At 37.8% G+C, this 19200-nt stretch overlaps 1 protein-coding gene across 2 annotated transcripts; it reads left to right on the plus strand.

Moving 5' to 3' along the window:
- Positions 1-40: 40 nt before the first annotated feature.
- Positions 41-18818, plus strand: EIF2S2 (eukaryotic translation initiation factor 2 subunit beta). 2 transcript variants are annotated; one of them, XM_081292481.1, is made up of 9 exons: positions 41-198; positions 5403-5580; positions 7182-7285; positions 10987-11122; positions 11609-11709; positions 13043-13191; positions 15198-15254; positions 17600-17685; positions 18343-18818. In XM_081292481.1, the coding sequence occupies exons 1-9, from the start codon at positions 184-186 to the stop codon at positions 18516-18518; spliced, it is 1002 nt and encodes a 333-aa protein (XP_081148607.1). In that variant the 5' UTR covers positions 41-183; the 3' UTR covers positions 18519-18818. The 2 variants fall into 2 exon arrangements, with proteins under 2 accessions (XP_081148607.1, XP_081148608.1); XM_081292482.1 differs by lacking the exon at positions 41-198 and having other exon boundaries at positions 5440-5579; positions 7180-7285.
- Positions 18819-19200: the final 382 nt, after the last annotated feature.

Genomic DNA, 19200 nt, shown 5'->3' on the forward strand with positions numbered 1-19200 from the left:
CGGCGGGCTCTGCGCAGGCGCACTTCCAACGTTTGGGAGGAGGGCGGGGTGTAGTTCCCTTTCGCTGATGCAAGAGCCTAGTGCGGTGCTGGGAGAGGTGTCGGTAGGAGCAGCGCTGCCGGCGAGGCCAGGGGCTGACCCGTCTGACTTCTCGTTCGTGCCGAGCCCACTCGAACCGCAGCCATGTCCGGGGACGAGGTGAGGGCCTGAGCCCGGTGCTAGGGCTAAGGACTAAGTCAGGAAGCCTTACCCACCCAGTGGGGGAAACCGGGCCTGCGGCCTAGCGGCCGGCCGCCGCCATGTGGGGAACCCGGGCCTAGGCAGCCCGGAGCGGTGGAGCCGGCGAGAAATTCTGGATCCGCATGCTTGGCCGCTCCCGGCTCTCCTCAGAGCTACAGCGCCGGGGCCGGCTTCTTCCTGGGGTCCGCGTTCCGGGAGTGGAGAGCACGCGTTGGGGCGCCGGTCCTGAAGGGACTGATGCCCCGACTGAACGAGATTGGGGCTGGCGACTCCTGCACTCGTTTCCGCTGGACACTGATCAGCTCGCCTCTCTGGGCGCCCCGAGGAGCCTCCCTCGGTTCCGGTGGAACACTCTAGTTAAAAAGTTTGTAGTCTAGTTTTTCCAGGCAGGTATCCTGCCCTTGTTTTCCTCTCGAGCATTATTCTTAAAAAGACGAGGGGGTAAGGAAGTTAGGACTCGAGGAAAAGACCCTTCGGCTTCAAAAAGTGAGCAGCCTTCTCGGAAAGTTTCCGGGCGGGTGTCCCCGAGCTTCCTTTAACAGGGCTCACAGCGACCTGAGCGAGAAGTCCAGGCTGCGAAGCTGACTGAGCCCCTTTCTCCAGTCGTGCTTGGATCTCAAATCCCCACCCCACCCCCGCTATTTATGCTAGTTCATGTAAAATCAAACGACTTAAAATGTAATTGGTGTTAAAAGAGCTCTCACTCGGTATTGCTGAACACAGGAGGTAGAGTGCCCCCACCAAAACTACACCCCATGTCAAAAAAAAAAAAAAAAGTATGAAGAATTTGTAGTTTTTTCGGTCTAGAGGGCCTTGGAAGGGATGATGAGGAAGAATTCGAGGTTCTCTAAACTAGTATTGGCTTTTGAGTAGACCCTGAACGATGCTTAGAATTTTCTCCAGCAGTGGGAAGACTTGATTTATTATAGGATAAGACAAATAGCAAGTAAGAGTGCTTACACAGAGTGGAGTGTTCTCCAGTTTGGTTAGAGTTAAGCAATGAAGACTTGAAAAATAGGTAGTGGCTAGTTCATTGAGTACTTTCAAGTTAAGAAATTTGTAATTCTAGAGGGGACTTCGTTCTCATTTGGGTCTCAGGGTAATCCTGTAAAATTGGTCCTATTCTGCCCATTTTACAGACGAAAAACCGAGGTTCACAGTTGCATAATGTCTACTGATCAGATTCTCAGCGCCCCAGCCAGGAGTAGAATTCCAAAATGCTGCTTTCATCTAGGTGATAGGAATCAGGCTTAAAGAAACAGTCTGAAGGATTCAGGTAGATGGTTCTGGCTTGGAGGTCATGGTAAACATGGCTCTCATTTACTGTATTACTGAGAGGTAGTGTTTCACACTTATTTTATTTCTTCTGCTTTTTCAGATTTTCATAATGTTTAGCAACTGTAGTACTTATGTAGAGCAATGTGCTGTGGGGAATTCTGGGTATGGTTTCAGTGATAAAGTACTCATACTGTCATAAGGGATATAGCTGTAATGCAAAGTAGAAGAGATATAATAGTAAGATAGCTGTAATGAAAGGTAGAAATTGTCATAAGAAGATATAGGGCCATCAACATAATAATTTGGGAGTGCTGGCAGGATCATTTTTGTAATAGAATCAGGGTTTTTTAAAATATTTAATTTTTAGTTTTAGGTGGACACAACATCTTTATTTTTATTTTATGTGGTGCTGAGAATCAAACCCAGTGCCTCACGCATACTAGGCAAGCGCGCTACCAGTTGAGGCACATCCCCAGCCCAAGATCAGGTTTTTTGAAAGAAGGGGAATTTGAATACATAATTGAAGGATGAACGAGATTTTGTTCAGCATAGGTAGCAGAATCAGCATTCCAGCAGTGGACTTTGGAAGCTGATATAGTATATGCAGCTTGGCCCTTCCTAGACTTACCAGTACTACTTCATTTTATAGATAGGAGAGTAGGCCCAAGGAGGTTAACTTGCCTTAGGTCATGCACCAAGTTAGTGGGACTAGAACCTAGAACCTCTGTCAGGTGGAAGTTAACTGGTAAAGAGAGGTCTGAAGAATGGGGTGTAGGTTCTGGTTCATGTAGTGTTATTGACAAGATAATTATTAGAAAAGTCCTTTCTGACTGCTTTACAGACTTGTGAGGACCAAATGAAAACGTGCACTTGGAAATGACTTATAAACAATCAGTAACTTTCTATAGTTTCTTTTTACTTTAAATGGCTCATTGAAATATAATTGCCATAAATGGCAATGTTACTTTTTAAACCTTGTAATTAAGCCAAAAAGATCACCAAAACATGATCCTTTTTAACCTAGTGGAACTATGAAAAAGCAATAACCTAGAAATGTGTTACTTGATAAGGAAAAAAAAAATCCCCTAATTTGCAGGCACTCAGAATTTTTTACTTTTTTTTTTTTTTTGGTACCGGGGATTGAACCCAGGGGTACTTAACCAGTGAACCACATCCCCAGCCCTTTTTATTTTGAGACAGGAACTTGCTGAGTTGCTTAGGACCTCACTAAATTGCTGAGACTGGCTTTCAACTTGGAATCCTCCTGCCTCAGCCTCCCAGATTGCTGGGATTACAGGGGTGCACTGCCACGCCCAGCATAGAGTTTTTTATTTTTAAGCACTGTTAATGTCTTCTTAGACTTGCTTAATACTAGACACTAGTCACAAGGTGTCAGAACATTGAGTTTTCACAATATGGTAAGGTGTTTTTCTAAAAGAAGTTTTAAATTAAAAGAAAAAAATTTTCTGATTAAAAATAGAATGTGTGTTATGTAAATGAAGTTTATAAACCACAGAAGAATACAAGAAATAAAAATTTCCCAGAATCCTGTCACCTGGAGATGAAAAATGCTGTTAGCATTTCAGCCCTGAAAGGAATTTCAGATCAACACCTTTCTTTGCAAGTTCTTTTGAGAATATACATGCCTTCTGGGTGTAGTATGGACAAAAAAGTTGATTTCTTTGTAAGGTATGCTGGAGACAATTTGATGAAGCACTTCAGGCTGTAATCAGGGTAATTTTAGCTGGGATTCTCTTTTCTTGCCTTCTCCAACCCAACAAAGATAAGTTGAAAATGGAAATTTTATGCTTTTGAAGGCTTCATTGTAGACTTAGTAACTATTTGCTTCTCAAACCCAAACTAGCCTCATAAACAAAACCTCTGGAATGTAATCAATAATTTGAAAGTCAGATATAAAAGTCTTAAACCATGATCTTAGTCAAAACTGACATGGCCTTATGTTTTGGTGAGTCCCGCTTTGGTTGCTACTTCAGAATCCCTGGTTTCCTTATTTGTAAGCTACTTTGCAGGGTTGTGTGAATGAAATGAGGCATTGAGTATTTTAAGTACATAAGTATTAAGTATCCAGAGGTAGTAATTGAGATGTTAATTATTTCAGCATATGATTCCCAAATGTTTATTACCTTTGATAGGGCCATAGTCTGTTTACCTGTAGACCTAAATAAGAATTTTTTCCTGGGCTAAGAAGGCTGCTGGGAGGTTTCAGGATCCCTTCTATCTTTTGTCTGGCTTGCTGAATAATAATAATTAAAAGGCAGTTAATATTCCAGGGAACCTGAAGCATGAAAAAAAATTGCAATGAATGGATTATAAACTTTGCCAAAACCAGATTTATAGTGCCTGGAGTGCTGTCTGTCCTTTTGCCAAGTCTCCCTATTTCAAGAATGATGATGAACTGTACCTACCCCTGTACAGATTGCAGTATTCCATGTAGGGTGACCCAAAGCCCACTATAGGTCAATAGTGGGGGATTCCTTTTCCTGACTCATCTATCCTGGAAGGAATGCTTCTTTAAGTTTCTCAGTTAATGTTCTTCCAACTGACTGCATTTCAGAATTACTCATTTATACAGTTGGATTCAAGAGAATAATTTTGAAATGTTACTATAAAAAATTTCCATAATGCCTTATATATATTTCTCTACTAGATGAGGACAATAGCTACCCTACCTTATTATAGACTATAGCTTAGTTTCCTTAATGTGCTTGGGACATAAAAAAGAAAATTAAATTAATTATAATCAGTTTTGGGAAGTTTTGAGAGCTTCATGATACATCTGGCAAATTAGATCACCTAAGTTGAGGATGTTTCAGTGATAGGAATCAGATACCATGTTTTGTGAACTGTAAAGCATTATATAAATTATAATGTAAGGGCTTTATGTTTGCTTATTTGATGCTTGTAGTAACCTTGTCAGGTTTGGTTTTAGTTCAGCTTATCTCCATTTTACACATGAGGCATGAGGTGACACAGGTATGAGCCAGAGTCTGGATTTAAATCCAGGCAGTTGTGCTCCAGATCTGTTTCTGATCACTACACAATCTACAACACAGCAGATCAGTGGGCAAAGATTGGTAAGAAGCTCAGGGGAAAAAAATACTTGGATTTGAATCTAATTCTGTTTGACTTAAAGACTTTGCTCTTTCTGCTCTGTCAGGTGCCTACCCTGTATGTGTAAACTATTACCATCTAAAATAACTTTTCAGGTAATCAGTGCAGTCTACAAGTTAGAAATTACTTTTCTACTTACTGTATAGTGAACATTTAGATAAAAATAATATAAGCAAATTTTTCATATTCCACAAACAAAAAGCAGTATAAAAACTTCTAAGGAAATTTCTCAGAGATTTACTGATTTGCTGATGGATTTTCTTAAAATTTAAGGTTTGTCTGGACTTCAGAATAAATTTTTAAAAAAATCAAGATCTAGTCTCCACATATAGCCACTCCAGGTTATCAACCTTAAATAAGATGTTCTAAACTTTCCAAGGTATTGGTTTTCTCATTTATGAATGAGGGATGTCTAACCATAGCTTATTGCTAAAGTTCCTTCCCTTAATTCCATGATTCATTCAGGATGTCCAAATTTGCTTATGAAATTAAAAGTGAAGTTCCTTTATCTTATGATAGATACCTTACAGATTGAAGGCATGTGCACATGTTTCAGACACTCCCTCTCCCTGCACTCCATATTTAGTAGTACAAGGAAGGTTGGATGGACAGTTTTATTTTTTCCTATCTTATACCTTTAAGGGTTTGCCCTTTTTTTTGTTGTTTTTTTAAGAGTTTGCCTTTTGAGGATAAAGCATCATTAAGAAATAATCACTTGGTCTCTTTTTCTTCTTTATTGTTTTTTTAAACAGATGATTTTTGATCCTACAATGAGTAAGAAGAAAAAGAAGAAGAAGAAGCCCTTTATGTTAGATGAGGAAGGGGATGCCCAGACAGAAGAAACCCAGCCCTCTGAAACAAAAGAAGTGGAACCAGAACCAACTGAGGATAAAGATGTGGAAGCTGATGAAGAAGACAGTAGGAAAAAAGGTAAGTGGTTGATGTCAGAGTCACTATTGTGCTGGGAGCCCAGGTTCCTTTTATGGCTTAGATTTTGTGTATGTAGTGACCTCCTAGCCTGATAAGGCTTTTCCATTAAAGTTAAGGCCATTAGCAGTCTGTTCATTGAGCCTTACCAGATACATGATGGGTTTGTTGTAGGAAATTCCCACTGAATTCACAAGTGCAAAAATGATGACACTTCATCCTTCTGGAGCTGGTTTTCCAGATTTAATGGGATTGTATTTGAGTATGAGCAGAAAGGAATAGAATCAAGGATAGGTGTTTTTTGAATTTTTTTTTAATAATTTTTTTTTTCAGTTGTAGATGGACACAGTAACTTTACTTATAATTTATATGTGGTGCTGAGTATCAAACCCAGTGCCTCACACATGCAAGGCGACTGCTCTACCATGGAGCCACAACCCCAGCCCCCCATAGGCAGTTTTTGTATTAGCAAATCTGAAAATGCATATAAAATATTAATTAGTCTGAAATGTTTGGGGTTAAGTACTAGCTTTATTTTTTCACTCATGTTAGTACTCTAACATAGAAACAATTTGACTATTAGAAATAAATGATTCAGTAAATATAGTTTGTATCAAATATAAGATTGCTGGAGTAGAGGGAACTGATAATCATTGAGCAAATACCTTGTGCTGTCTTGTACATGTTTGAAACCAACTTTAGAAAGTAAATCATTTCTGTTTTAATAAGATAAAATGAATTCATAAATAGTTCCTTGAAAAACTTTGTAGTAGAGGGATGCTAAATATACAAAATGGCAGAGCAAATAGAAAACTTTCTGAACAGAACCTATTCTTGCTCATTAACAATAGTTTCATCAATATTCATATTTGTTGTACAGCCTTATTTTAATTAAATGTGAAGTAATTTATATAAGACTTTTCGATGATTGATTAGTTCAATAAAATGTTGAGGTAGGCACTGGGATTTAGTTGAACAAGGTTTATCCTCTTAGTATCTAGAAGGGAGACAGGTAAAGCAAGCTTGTAGTAATTATCTCAGTATGCCCAAGTATCCTGAGAATACCTAACCCAGTTACAGGCTTAGAGAAGACTTCTTGGTAGAAGTAGCTCCTAATCAAGGTGGTGAGATGGAACAAATTGCTATATGAGAGGGCTCATGGGAATGCTTGAAGGTGAGACTACACATACATTGCACTAGGAATTGGAAGAAGTTCTGTAGGCCTGAAGCAGGGGTTGAGGTGTGGAAGGTGGGATACAGGGCTAGGTAGAAGTGAAGAAATAAAGGTGAAGGGTCTTAGAAGTTGTGTGAGAGCTGTGACTTTGTTTTGGAAACAAGAATGATATGGTCAGAGATTACTAAATAAATATTCTTAAAATGTCCCCTAACCAGATACTTTGCTGGAAAGCTTGGAGTTGACCTGTCATTGTGCTTTTTAGTACCATAACCTTTACTTTTGTGGAAGGTCTACTGTACTAATTAATCTATCTGTGATCTCTCTTTTCTGGTGACTTAGTTAATAGTTGGAATGTGTAACTCTTAATTTGATGCTTTGCCTTCTGCTAGCTGTTAATAATTGATAATCCTCAATCTGTCTTTTATAGATGCTTCCGATGATCTAGATGATTTGAACTTCTTTAATCAAAAGAAAAAGAAGAAAAAAACAAAAAAGATATTTGATATTGATGAAGCTGAAGAAGGTGTAAAGGTAGTATTGCTTTCTTGTTGAAGGTAAAATTTGACCTCTTGAAAGGTTGCTAAATGGCTGTTTCTCACCCATTGTCTTATCTCTTAGCAGCTTTGCTTTATAGTTGTTAAGCACTTAATCACCACTGTTAAGGTCATTTTCTTGTATCTCTGACTTTTTTGGGGGGGGTGGGGGGGTACTGGGGATTTTAACCCAGGGGCACTTGACCACTGTGCTATATTCCCAGGCTGTTTTTTTTTTTTTTTTTTAACTTTGAGACAGGCTCTCACTAAGTTCCTTAGAGCTGTGCTAAGTTGCTGAGCAGTCCTCGAACTGCCTCAACCTTCCAAGTTACTAGAATTACAGGTGTACACCACTGTACCTGGCATGACTACATATTTTAAAGATTATTATTCTAGGAATGTAAATTTAGGTCTTAATATTATATTGTGTACCATTGAGATTATCATGAAGTGTCCCTGTCTTTAACCATACTGAGATTGTTTGGATGAAGAGAGATTTATCTAAGTGAGAAATCTTATGGAGCACATATTCCTGTGGGTTTTTTTTTAAACTTTTGGTAGCAGTAAAGAATAGTTCCCAGTCTTAGTGTTTAGTAGTTGTTGATAGTGTATCCTGTAGGAAAACCAGAACATTCAGGCTACTTCTGTGGAATTCTTTGATTTTGTAGGGACTTGAGACCTCATGATTGTCTTGCCACTACTGAATTGGTTTCTAGTTCAAATACATGAAAAATTTTTTGAACAGGAATCAGATACATAAGTGGGTAGGTAGGTGAATAAAAGGGTGGATAAATGAGGAAAGAACTGAAAGTCTGTTCTTTCCCTCCCTAGAACTACTACTTTAAAGAACTTTTAGAGAAATCACTTTAGCAGAGCCCACACATCTATTTTATACACCCCAGCATATAGCAGTTTTAATGTGTGTGTGTATGTGTGTGTGTATTCACAGAGAGAAGAGTAAAAACACGTATGCACATAAAGACACACCAAGAATCCCATTTTGTGCCTTCTACTGAAACTTTTCTTTAGTAAATAGTTAATTTGCTCAAATATAAGAAAATAATTTCACATGTATCGGATATTTCTATCATAATCCATTGAGTTTTGGAAATAATGTCTTAATTTTGATGGCTGTTAATTAAGCAAATGCATATTAGTCTTTACAGTGAATCAGGCATTGTTGGTAATAAGTTTTTTCTATTTTCAGATTCATTTTAGTTCAGGGATAATTTAGAATCCTTTAGAACAAGATGATTTTTACCTGGATTTGACTTTTTATCTCCCTGTTTGGAGAGTCTCATTTCCTCCTATTACTGCAGGGGAATTGAGAAAGAGAAATGCTTCTATTGTACTGAACAAATTGGGTTTTAATATCCTGATAACAAGATGAAACATCAGAGATGTGCCACAGAAATTAACAAAGTTTTGTTAGTTGATTCTTTTTTTTTTCTCTCATGTTCTGTATGGATTATATTTTGTTATTCACATCAATAATGTGTCCAACTTTAATAAAAACTGGGTCATTACAGATGGAAGGACAAAACACTTCATAGGCTGTTAAAGCAGTTTATTTGAGTCATGAAATGCCCTTGGGACATGAGTGGGCATATTTGTTACTTCTAGTAGCTTTTGTCCTCAAGAGTCACTAATAAGCTCCACTTGTAAGTGCTTGGATACATTTTTTTCTCTGTTATTGAAGTCATAACCTTAGGAAGATGTTACAGGTATCCTGGTCATGAAGCAAGAAAGGCATGGATAGTGATCTTGAAGCTGAAATGTTTTTGAGGTCATGGGTTATGCTCCCACCTGAATTTTCTGACCATTCCAGGACTTTTGAACCACCTGAAAAACAATTTTTGCTTGTGTCTGCCTCTTACTGTTTCTTGGCCTTAGTTTAGAGGTAGATCTAATTATTAGGATTAAGTCAATAGGAGCATAGGACTAAAAGCTATCCAGTATGTGCTAATTTATATTCAAATTTCTACATTTCTCATTTACTGTCATCTTAGAGACTAGATCAATATCTAGTTTCCTGTTTTAATATACCTAGCTAATACAATGGGTTGATTAGTGACAGTGTGTGACACCAGATTACAGAACTGGATTTGGGATCCCAAGTCTGAATTTTGTTTACTCATCTCTTCCAACTTTTCTGCTGATAAGGTTTCTGAAATTACCATAGCATTGTCATAGTAGTTCAGAGTATAGGTACACAAAAAATAGAATTGTGGCTAATGTTGACAGTATACTTGGAATAAGAGTTGGGTAAGCTGGTGAGAAGAGGAAGTAATTAAAAGGCTGGAGACTGAGGTAGGCCCTTTTTTTTCTTCTGAGGTGTTTATGATTCATCTCTAACATGCCCTATTTAACATCCATACCTATAGCAACTAATCTTGGTCAAGCTGTACCTTGTCTGCATCCATTCATCATATGATCCTAATTCCCTGTGTGGGGGGTCTATCTTTCCCTCTTTCATGATGTCATCTATAGAAATGCTGATAAGGATTTCACCAGCCTGTTGCCAAGCTGAAGTGGTGTAATAAAAGAGATATTTGTCTTTTTGGCTCCTGGCATACAACTCCTAAAACTGTTAGCAGTCTTCAAAATGATAAATATCTTTCGTATGCTAATGAGAAGACTGTTGACTAGGTGGCCCCTAGATAGCTTGAGATAGGGGCTGGTCATCAGGCAGATCAAGCCATGATTAGAGGATTGGAACTTTCCTTGACCCCTGCCACTTCTGAGGATGGAAGGTCTAGAGATTGAGTTCTTTTGGCTTGCCAGTGGCCATTGATTTAGTAAATCACACATTGTTAATGAAAAACTAAGTAATGGAGAGAGAACTTCCAGGTTGGTGACCTCATTAAAGTGCTGGGAGGGTGGCATGCCTAGAGACATGCCTTCCTTGACACTTGCCATGTTCCCATCTCCCCACATTTTGTCCCTATGGATTGCTTCCCTTTGGCTTTTTTTTTTTTTTTTTAGTTGTATCCCTTGTAATAAAACTGGTAAATAAAGCATTTTTTGAGTTCTGTGAGTCATTTTAGCAAATGATTGAATTTAGGGAGGGCATTGTGGGAACCTCTGAATTTGTAGACAAGTCAGTGTGGGTAACTTTGGGAACCTGATACTTGTTACTAGCATCTGGAGTGAGAATCAATAAACTATGAAACTGAGCCTTTAAATCTTTGGAGTCTGACAGTAACTCCAGATAGTATCAAAATTTAATTGGAGGATGTCTAGTTGATATTAGAGAATTGTTGTGGAAAAACATCACGTATTTGGTTTCAGCAGGAGAGTTACCCACTAACTGCATCATATTCAGTCAGAAACTTATTTAAAATACTCCTCAGTCCTTTTCCACTAAAGATTGTCAGAAGATTAAAGAATTTTCTTTAATCTTTTATCAGAACCAGATGGTTCTGATAGTAGCCTGTTTTGGAAACATGAATAATAAGATCCCAAGCCTGAAGAATAAAAAAGAGGAAGGAAAAGATCCCACAAAAGTATTTTGAGAAATTTATGGTTTTAATGATAATCCCTGAGCCAGTTTTTCCCACTTGTGAGAGGTATTTCTTATCTGTAACTTTAGCTTTGAATATTTGATTGTTTTTGCTCTAAAATGATGGTAGGCCACTGTCTTTTTAATTAAAAACTATTGCCCTAGTATCAAAATTGAGACTTTTCTCAATTTCTTAGGATCTCAAGATTGAAAGTGATGTTCAAGAGCCAGCTGAACCAGAGGATGATCTTGATATTATGCTTGGCAATAAAAAGAAGAAAAAGAAGAATGTCAAGTTCCCAGATGAGGATGAAATATTAGAGAAAGATGAAGGTAATATTGGGGACTCAACATGTTCTCTTCCAGGCTTGACGCTTGGCTCTTCATCTCCTTGATTGGGGCTAGGGGACTTCTTTTAAAGTTCAGTTTTATCAGTTTTTAAATACTATAGAGTTTTTAGAGAACTTTTCATATAGTCATCAGATGGGTTTTTATGGATGTGGAAGTTTCTTAAATGTTTGCAAAGTTAAACTCTTTTCTTTCTAATTATTTATAGCTAGCAATTATTTCGTTGTATTTGTTAAGTCAAGAAACATTTCACCATGTGTTAACATTAATATATATATTAAGAGTCTTATGCATTTCATAACATCCTTGCCTTTAAGGGAAAGGGGATTGTTTGTGATCCTTGGTCTCTTTATGCTTACGGCTGTCATGAATGCCTTAGTGAAAGGGACCACAAATGTCTTTGAAGCCCCCTCCCCCTCTGTTGGTATAATAGAATCCACCCCCATTCTTAACAATCTTTGTTATCTGTAGCTGTAGAAGATGAAGATAGCAAAAAAGACGATGGGATCTCATTCAGTAACCAGACAGGTCCTGCTTGGGCAGGCTCAGAAAGAGACTACACCTATGAGGAGGTAAGACAAATTCTCTTACAAGAAGGGGCTAAGCTGTTCACTAGAATTTAAAAACAAGATAGCCGGTCACAGTGGTGCACACCTATAATGCCAGTAACTTGGGAAGCTGAGGCAGGAAGATCACAAGTTCGAGTCCACACAGAAACTTATTTAAAATACTTATTTTAAATAATTTGCAAATGAAAAAGATACTATCTCAAAAATAAAAGTAAGAAGTGCTGAGGATGTGGTTTAGTGGTAGAGTGCCCAGATTCAATCCACCAAACCGTGCACACAAAGAAAAACAAGGTAAATGTTCCTCGAATTGGAAGGGCCCTTGAGATACAGGTTGATGGTAAAACAGAGGCAGAGAGGTCACAGCCAGTTCATAGCATTTTCTGATGCCTACCTGTGGGCAGCCTGCCTAGAATGTGATAGTCATTGTAATACTCACTATTCCCATCTGTGTTCAGGGACTTCTGAGGTATGGAGCCTGGGGATTAGAGTGGCATTGGTGACAGAATGACTAATTTGGAACCAGGGTAATCTGGAGTTGCTTGAATCTTCCACAGATCATATACTTTTCTTTAAACATAGCAGAATTAGTTGTGTGCGTTTACTGTGGACAAGAAAGAATCACTATCTTTAATGGAATCACTCACCATCTGTAGTGGGACATATAGATCCTGGTTGGTGATGTGTTCCTCCCTTCAGGGAGCTTCTAGAACATGTAGTGATGTTTGTGTATATTTAGTAAAAAGTAAAATACATCCATCTGTGACAATGTGGATGAACTTGGAGGAAATTATGCTCACTGAAATAGGTCAGATATAGAAAGATACATACTGCATGATCTCCCTTATATATGAAATTTTTAAAAAATCAAACTCATAGAAATAATAGAAAGGTGGTTGGCAGGGTTGGAGGATGGGTGAAATGGAGAGGTGTTGGCAAAGGGGTAAATACCTTTAATTATAATAATGTCTAGAGATCTAATGTATAGCATGATGACTTTAGTTAATCATATTGTGATGTTAACTTGATTTTGCTAAGAATAGGTTCTAAGTGTTCTTACGTGGGTGAGTGGGAAGAGGAAAGGTAAATGAGATGATGGATATTTTAACTAACTTGACTAGGGTAATCATTTTACAATATATATATATATATATATCAAATCATCACATTGTATACCATAAGTATGTACAGTTTTATTTATCAGTTATACCTCAATAAACAAAGGGTGCACACACAAGAAAAGTAAAGAAATATGCTCCATTAAAGCAGTGACTCAAATGTGAACTTTATACCCCTGCTATTACTAAGAATGTGCTTGAATACCATTTTATCCCTATAGCTACTGAATCGAGTGTTCAACATCATGAGGGAAAAGAATCCAGATATGGTTGCTGGAGAAAAAAGAAAATTTGTTATGAAACCTCCACAGGTTGTCCGAGTAGGAACCAAGAAAACTTCTTTTGTCAACTTTACAGATATCTGTAAACTGTAAGTTGGTTAATGGAGACCCTCCATCCAAATACCAGATTTTCAGTGAATTTTTCAGGATGTTAAATATCCTTATTTCGGGTTTTATTGCAGGTAAAAAATAAAATTCACAGGTGTAGGGATTAGGTTGAGGGGGATCACAATGTAGGTCTGTCAAGTTTCAAATCATAGGTTCCGGGCTCATTTTGTGGTGATGATAAAAGAAGTCAATTCATACTAGTCTATGAGAATGGGTCCTAAACAGATGGAATGATGAGTGAGGGGCCTGAATGTAGTTCTCAGACAGGAGTCTAGGGAGTTAAAAAGTCAGATGGGGCTGGGCCTATCAAGCCAATAGTGAGCTCTGAAAAGTGGCTCAATATGATATGCCTCTTCCTTGGATGGTCTTTGCCAGAATGAAATTTCTACTTTCTTATTACCATCACATTCTATGCCAGTGTCACAGGTGACATTTGGGCCTTGTTTTTCTCAGAGCTCCTCAGCAATGCCTTTCATTGTTCTTAACCTACATAAGAGAGATACATGCTTGCTGCAGTAAAAAGATAACCACTTGTTTTCATTACTTACAGGCATTACTTTTTAGATTTCTTTGTTAAAACAACAGTACTATATACTTATTAGAAAATAAAGACACCCTAAAGAAAATGAAAACTCATTCAAAGTTCACCATTGAGATGGATGACCACAGTTTAATGCACATATCTTTAAATATATTGGTATCATACTGATTTTTAACTTGGTTTTTCCAGTAGTTTTAAAACTTTGGCTTATGTCATTAAATAGCATGGATATTTTAATGGCAACCATTGGCAAATGCATTCCAGCAAGCTTTTAAGTACTTGTATTCCCACTAACAACATAGAAGTTCATCTGTTTTATTATATTTTCACCAACTCTCACCCATTACATTTTGGGAAAATATTCCCTTACGTGTCTGCTTATTAAAACACATTTAAATGATGCCAAGTGTATAGATTTAAAAAGTGAAAATAGTGAGTGGCATTGCTCTGCCTGTTATCTGTGTACTTTAGGAAAAAAAAGAGAAAGAGACCTATCTTGTTCTAAAAGCAGGGTGGTACACCATTGAATAAATATATCATATATACATTTATGATACAAATATTTCATATTGGTTTGTTTTTGTGCTATTGTGCTACCCTGACATGCCTACATGTATATATAGTTTCTTTTTAAAGAACAGCTTCAAACAAGAAACAGGAATTGGCATAACAAACATCTAAATAGCCATCACCTAGGTTTAGTATATTTTAATCTTTTGATACATTTGCTTCAGATTTTTTGCTTCTTTGTTGTTGTTGTAGATGGATACAATATCTTTATTTTTATGTGGTGCTGAGAATCAAACCCAGTGTCTCACACATGTGAGGTAGGTGCTCTACCACTGAGCTACAGCCCCAGCCCTTCTTTTTACTTCTTTAAAGAGAAGTTTTACAGCTGGGCATGGTGGAGCACACTTCTAATCCCTATGGCTCGGGAGGCTGAGACAGGAGGATTTCAAGTTCAGACCCAGCCTCAGCAACCATGAGGCGCTGAGCAACTCATGAGACCCTGTCTCTAATATAAAGTAGGGCTTTGGATGTGGCTCAGTGGTTGAGTGCCCTTGAGTTCAATCTTCAGTACCAATAAGTAAATAAACAAACAAATAAATAGTTTTACAATTAAGGCCTTTGTATCATTTTGGTTCCTTTCTTCTTCCTTCCAAGAGGAAGATACTATCCTCAAAAGTTCTTGTTCCTATCCATGTTTTTCTATATGTATGTGTTCATAAATAGCATATATAATAGTGTTATTATAAGTATTGAACTATTGAAAAAAAGTCTTATCATATAGTATATATTTTTATTTCAAAGTTTAAATGAATTATGTCCTGAAATTCAGCTAAAAGCTGAGTAATAACAAATTGAAATACTGAACAGGGTGGCTTTTTAGAAGTTTAGTCAGATTTCCATGAAAGCTACAGTTCATGTATTTGATTTTCTTTTTAGATTACATCGTCAGCCCAAACATCTCCTTGCATTTTTATTGGCAGAATTGGGTACAAGGTAAGAAACTGTATTCATATTTATGTACCACCAGACACTTTACAAGTTCTTAATGTGCCAGAAATAACATTTACCTGATATCCAGAACTTTTAGAGCAGTAGAAACTACTTCATTTCTATGGAAGAGCTTGGCTGGGGCTCAGTGGTAGTGCACTTGCCTAGCATGTGTGAGGCACTGGATTCAATTCTTAGCACCACATATAAATAAATAAATTAAATAAAGGTCTATCAACAACTTAAAAAAAAAAAAACAAAACAGGGTACAGAGTTGACTGGCTCATCTGATCAGGCCCACTGATGTACCAAACTGAAAGCACAAGTACTACCATGTTTAGACTTCCCTGTCACTAATTGGAACTCTCTCTTTTTTGTGGAGCACATATTAGATTTCAGAGGAACCCATTTTCTTGAGTCAGAACTTTTTTTCTAAATTGACAACAGGGTATTGGAGAAATAGTTTGTAAGGTAATGAGTAGCATAGGAGAAACCATTGAAGTAAGGATTTGAGTTCAGTAGCTACTTCAGGGATGTAGATAAACCCTACAAACCCTACAATCAGTTGTATTGATTGTTGGGTTCATCTATTGAAGGCACTGAGCCAGTCCATCCCCATTCAGAGAGGCCAGGATCTCATGGAGCCCAGGCCAATGAGTTTAATTACTATAAGTTCAGGAAGCCAAATGTCCCTTTAAAATAGATAATGTAGATTTCATTTATAATAATGATGACACACGTGGAGCACCTGTTGTGTGCAGTGCTTTTAATTACAATCTCAATCTTTACAATGTTTCTGTAAAGTAGAAAATAATACCAGTGCTCAGATTTGGAAACAGATTTAGTAAAATAGTGGTTCCTGTGGCTAGTTAGTGGCACAGTCAAGATGCAAAGTCGGATCTTACTTGTTTCTGGAGCTTGAGTTCTTCAAGGGCTTAATTGCCTGTGCCTTACTGTCAGCACAGAGATAAATAAGGTGTTTTGTGCTTTTACTCTCTAAAAAAATCACAAGTGGAGTTTGCAATACTTGCTGTGGGGTTAAGAACTAATTTATTGACCATGATAGATAAGCAAGCTCTGTTATAGAATTGTAGTTTTTAAATAAATTCAATACAATCATTGTTTATTTTTAAGCAGAAAAAAAAGTGTGACAGTGTTTTTTCTACTCAGAATAATTAGCATTTTTGTAGAAGTGAACTTGTGGTCATTGGGTTAAATATCTTAGGGTTTGAGAAAATACCATTTCTTTTAACAGTGCATGAAAAAAAATATCCCTACATTGGAGTCACCATAGCCTAGAAATTAAGGATTATAGTTCATGGAGGGTGATATTAAACCCTTAAAGAAGAATCACAGGAAATATTCTTGTAAAAGTCAGTTTTATGATAAGATGGAGAACAAATATAAACTTAACTCTTTAACTGAATTGTTGTTTTATTGATTTGTAATTTTGGGAGGGAGAAGGGTACCAGGGATTGAACTCAGGGGCACTCAACCATTGAGCCACTTCTCCATCCCTATTTTATTTAAGAGACAGGGTAGTGCCTTACTTTGGCTGAGGCTGGCTTTGAACTCTCTATCCTCCTGCCTCAGCCACCAGAGCCATTGGGCAAGAACTTTAAAATATCATTAAGTACTATTGACAGTTTGTGGCCTGCAATTTCAAGTATATTTTATTTATTTATTATTTTTATTTTTTGTGTAATGAGATCCCACTATGTTGTCCAGGTTGACCCTGGACTCAAGTGATCCTCATAACTCACCCTCCTGAATAATTGAGATTACAGGTAGATACCACCACATGCAACTTAGAATTTTTAAAAATACATATAATCCTTTTCATATTTTTATATTTATAGCTCACATTGCTTTGCATGTGCTGTGCATTCAGTAAAAGTTTGTTTTCCTTTATTTGATGAATGGGCTCATGAATGCAATTAATAATTCAGTTATTAATTAAAATTAGTTATGAATCTGATTGTTGTCCCTGCAGAAGTAATTGGTTAAAATTAGATTTAATGTTAGGGAAGATAGGTAGGTCATCAGGCTTTGATGACTTGATTAAAAATAAAATTTAAGGGCTGGGGTTGTGGCTCAGAGGTAGAACACTCACCTACCACGTGTGAGGCACTGGGTTTGATCCTCAGCACCACATAAACGTGTGTGTGTGTGTGTGTGTGTGTGTGTTGCTGGGGATCAAACCCAGGACCTTGCACATGACAGGCAGGCAGGTGCTAAATCAACTGAGTTACATCCCTGAATATATTTTAAATTGATGAAATATAAAGATGTTAGAATTTGATTCTTTGAGGGAAAAATAAAAATAATAAAGCTATTTTTGTTTTTCATAGTGGATCTATAGATGGAAATAACCAACTTGTAATCAAAGGAAGATTCCAACAGAAACAAATAGAAAATGTCTTGAGAAGATATATAAGTAAGTGTGTAACTTAATTTTATTACATCACTCTAAACTTCTCATCAGGCTGCTGTGTTTTGGGAGAGCCTTTTGTTTGTAATGAGCCTGGAAAAGCAGTCTTTTAAAAGACCAGCAGGGAAATGATTGTAAAGAGAAAGTTGGACAGGGGCACAAGGGAAAAGGACTTGAATTTCCTAAGGCCCAGCTGATTGAGCCTGCTGGTTGATTCTGGACCTGAAGGTGAAATCTGTCTACGATTCAGGCTAGGCCTGGCCTGCTTTTGTGACCTTACTAATCACTTATAATTGCTATGGCATGCCTGTTTCCATGTAGGAAGGTATGGGGTCTGTAATGTAGACAGAAGCAAGAAGAGGCAGCTTCATCCTTTTTTGCTCCAGGATGAAGAATTTAGATTTTTATTTATTTATTTATTTATTTAAAGAATCCCCCCGTCGCCCAACCCATGTTTTAGTGCCAGGACATTACAGAAGACAACTTGTGTTTTCTGATTGCTGCCCCAATAGCTGAAATTCAGTTAAGCTTCCCTGTCTGGGTGCACAATTAAATTGCAGTCTAGGCTTATTGAGTCCAACGTAGATATAATGTAAATGCAGAGGAGAGCAACCTCTGTTTCAGGGTGGCTACCAGTAATGCTATGTGTTGCTTTTCCTGCAGAGGAATATGTCACATGCCACACATGCCGATCACCGGACACCATCCTGCAGAAGGACACCCGGCTCTATTTCTTACAGTGTGAAACCTGTCATTCTCGATGCTCTGTTGCCAGTATCAAAACCGGCTTCCAGGCTGTCACGGGCAAGCGAGCACAGCTCCGTGCCAAAGCTAACTAATTTGCTAATCACCACTGATTTTGCAAAGTGTGTTGTGGAGATTTGGCTGGACAGGTTTACCATCAGAGTGGATATACCATTATATTAAAAACAAGATAGAAAAGCTGCCAAGTTCTTTGGTGAGTGGTTGGTTGATCTGAAATCCTTGCAGGATGCCGATGCTCAAGCTGTTGACATACTCATTGCCTACTTTAACAACTGTCAGACACGATGGGGTAAGGAGGTGCTTTTTTAAAATCGTTCATAGACTTCTGTAAAATGCAAGATAAATTAAAGTTATTATAACAGTGATTCTTTCAATTTGGTTTGTCCTTCAGTTTTCTCTTAAAAAAAACATTTTGTGCCTGGGCTCTGGTGAGCTCTCTGGATCTTTGTTCTGAGAAACTGGATGCTGGGAGGCACTTCATTCAGCTGGGAAGCCATTTTCCTTCTCAGCTTCTTTGGAGATACAAGGCTAACGTGACATGGCTTCCCATGAGAGGGTGGTTGGAGCATGAGATCTAGGACAAATACTGCTTATTTTCAATGTCCAGGGAATGACTGTAAAATTCAGTTCTTTTCTTTATGTGAGGGTTGTTGCTGCTACCTCACTGCCAGGTCCTCCTCCAACTTTACCACATGAGGGAAATATAAGGTGCTAAGTACCCTCCCTCAGAATTTTCTTCCTTTATGGCCTATAAAT

Source organism: Spermophilus citellus (assembly GCF_964194105.1).
Source record: "Spermophilus citellus genome assembly, chromosome: 4".
Taxonomy (NCBI): domain Eukaryota; kingdom Metazoa; phylum Chordata; class Mammalia; order Rodentia; family Sciuridae; genus Spermophilus; species Spermophilus citellus.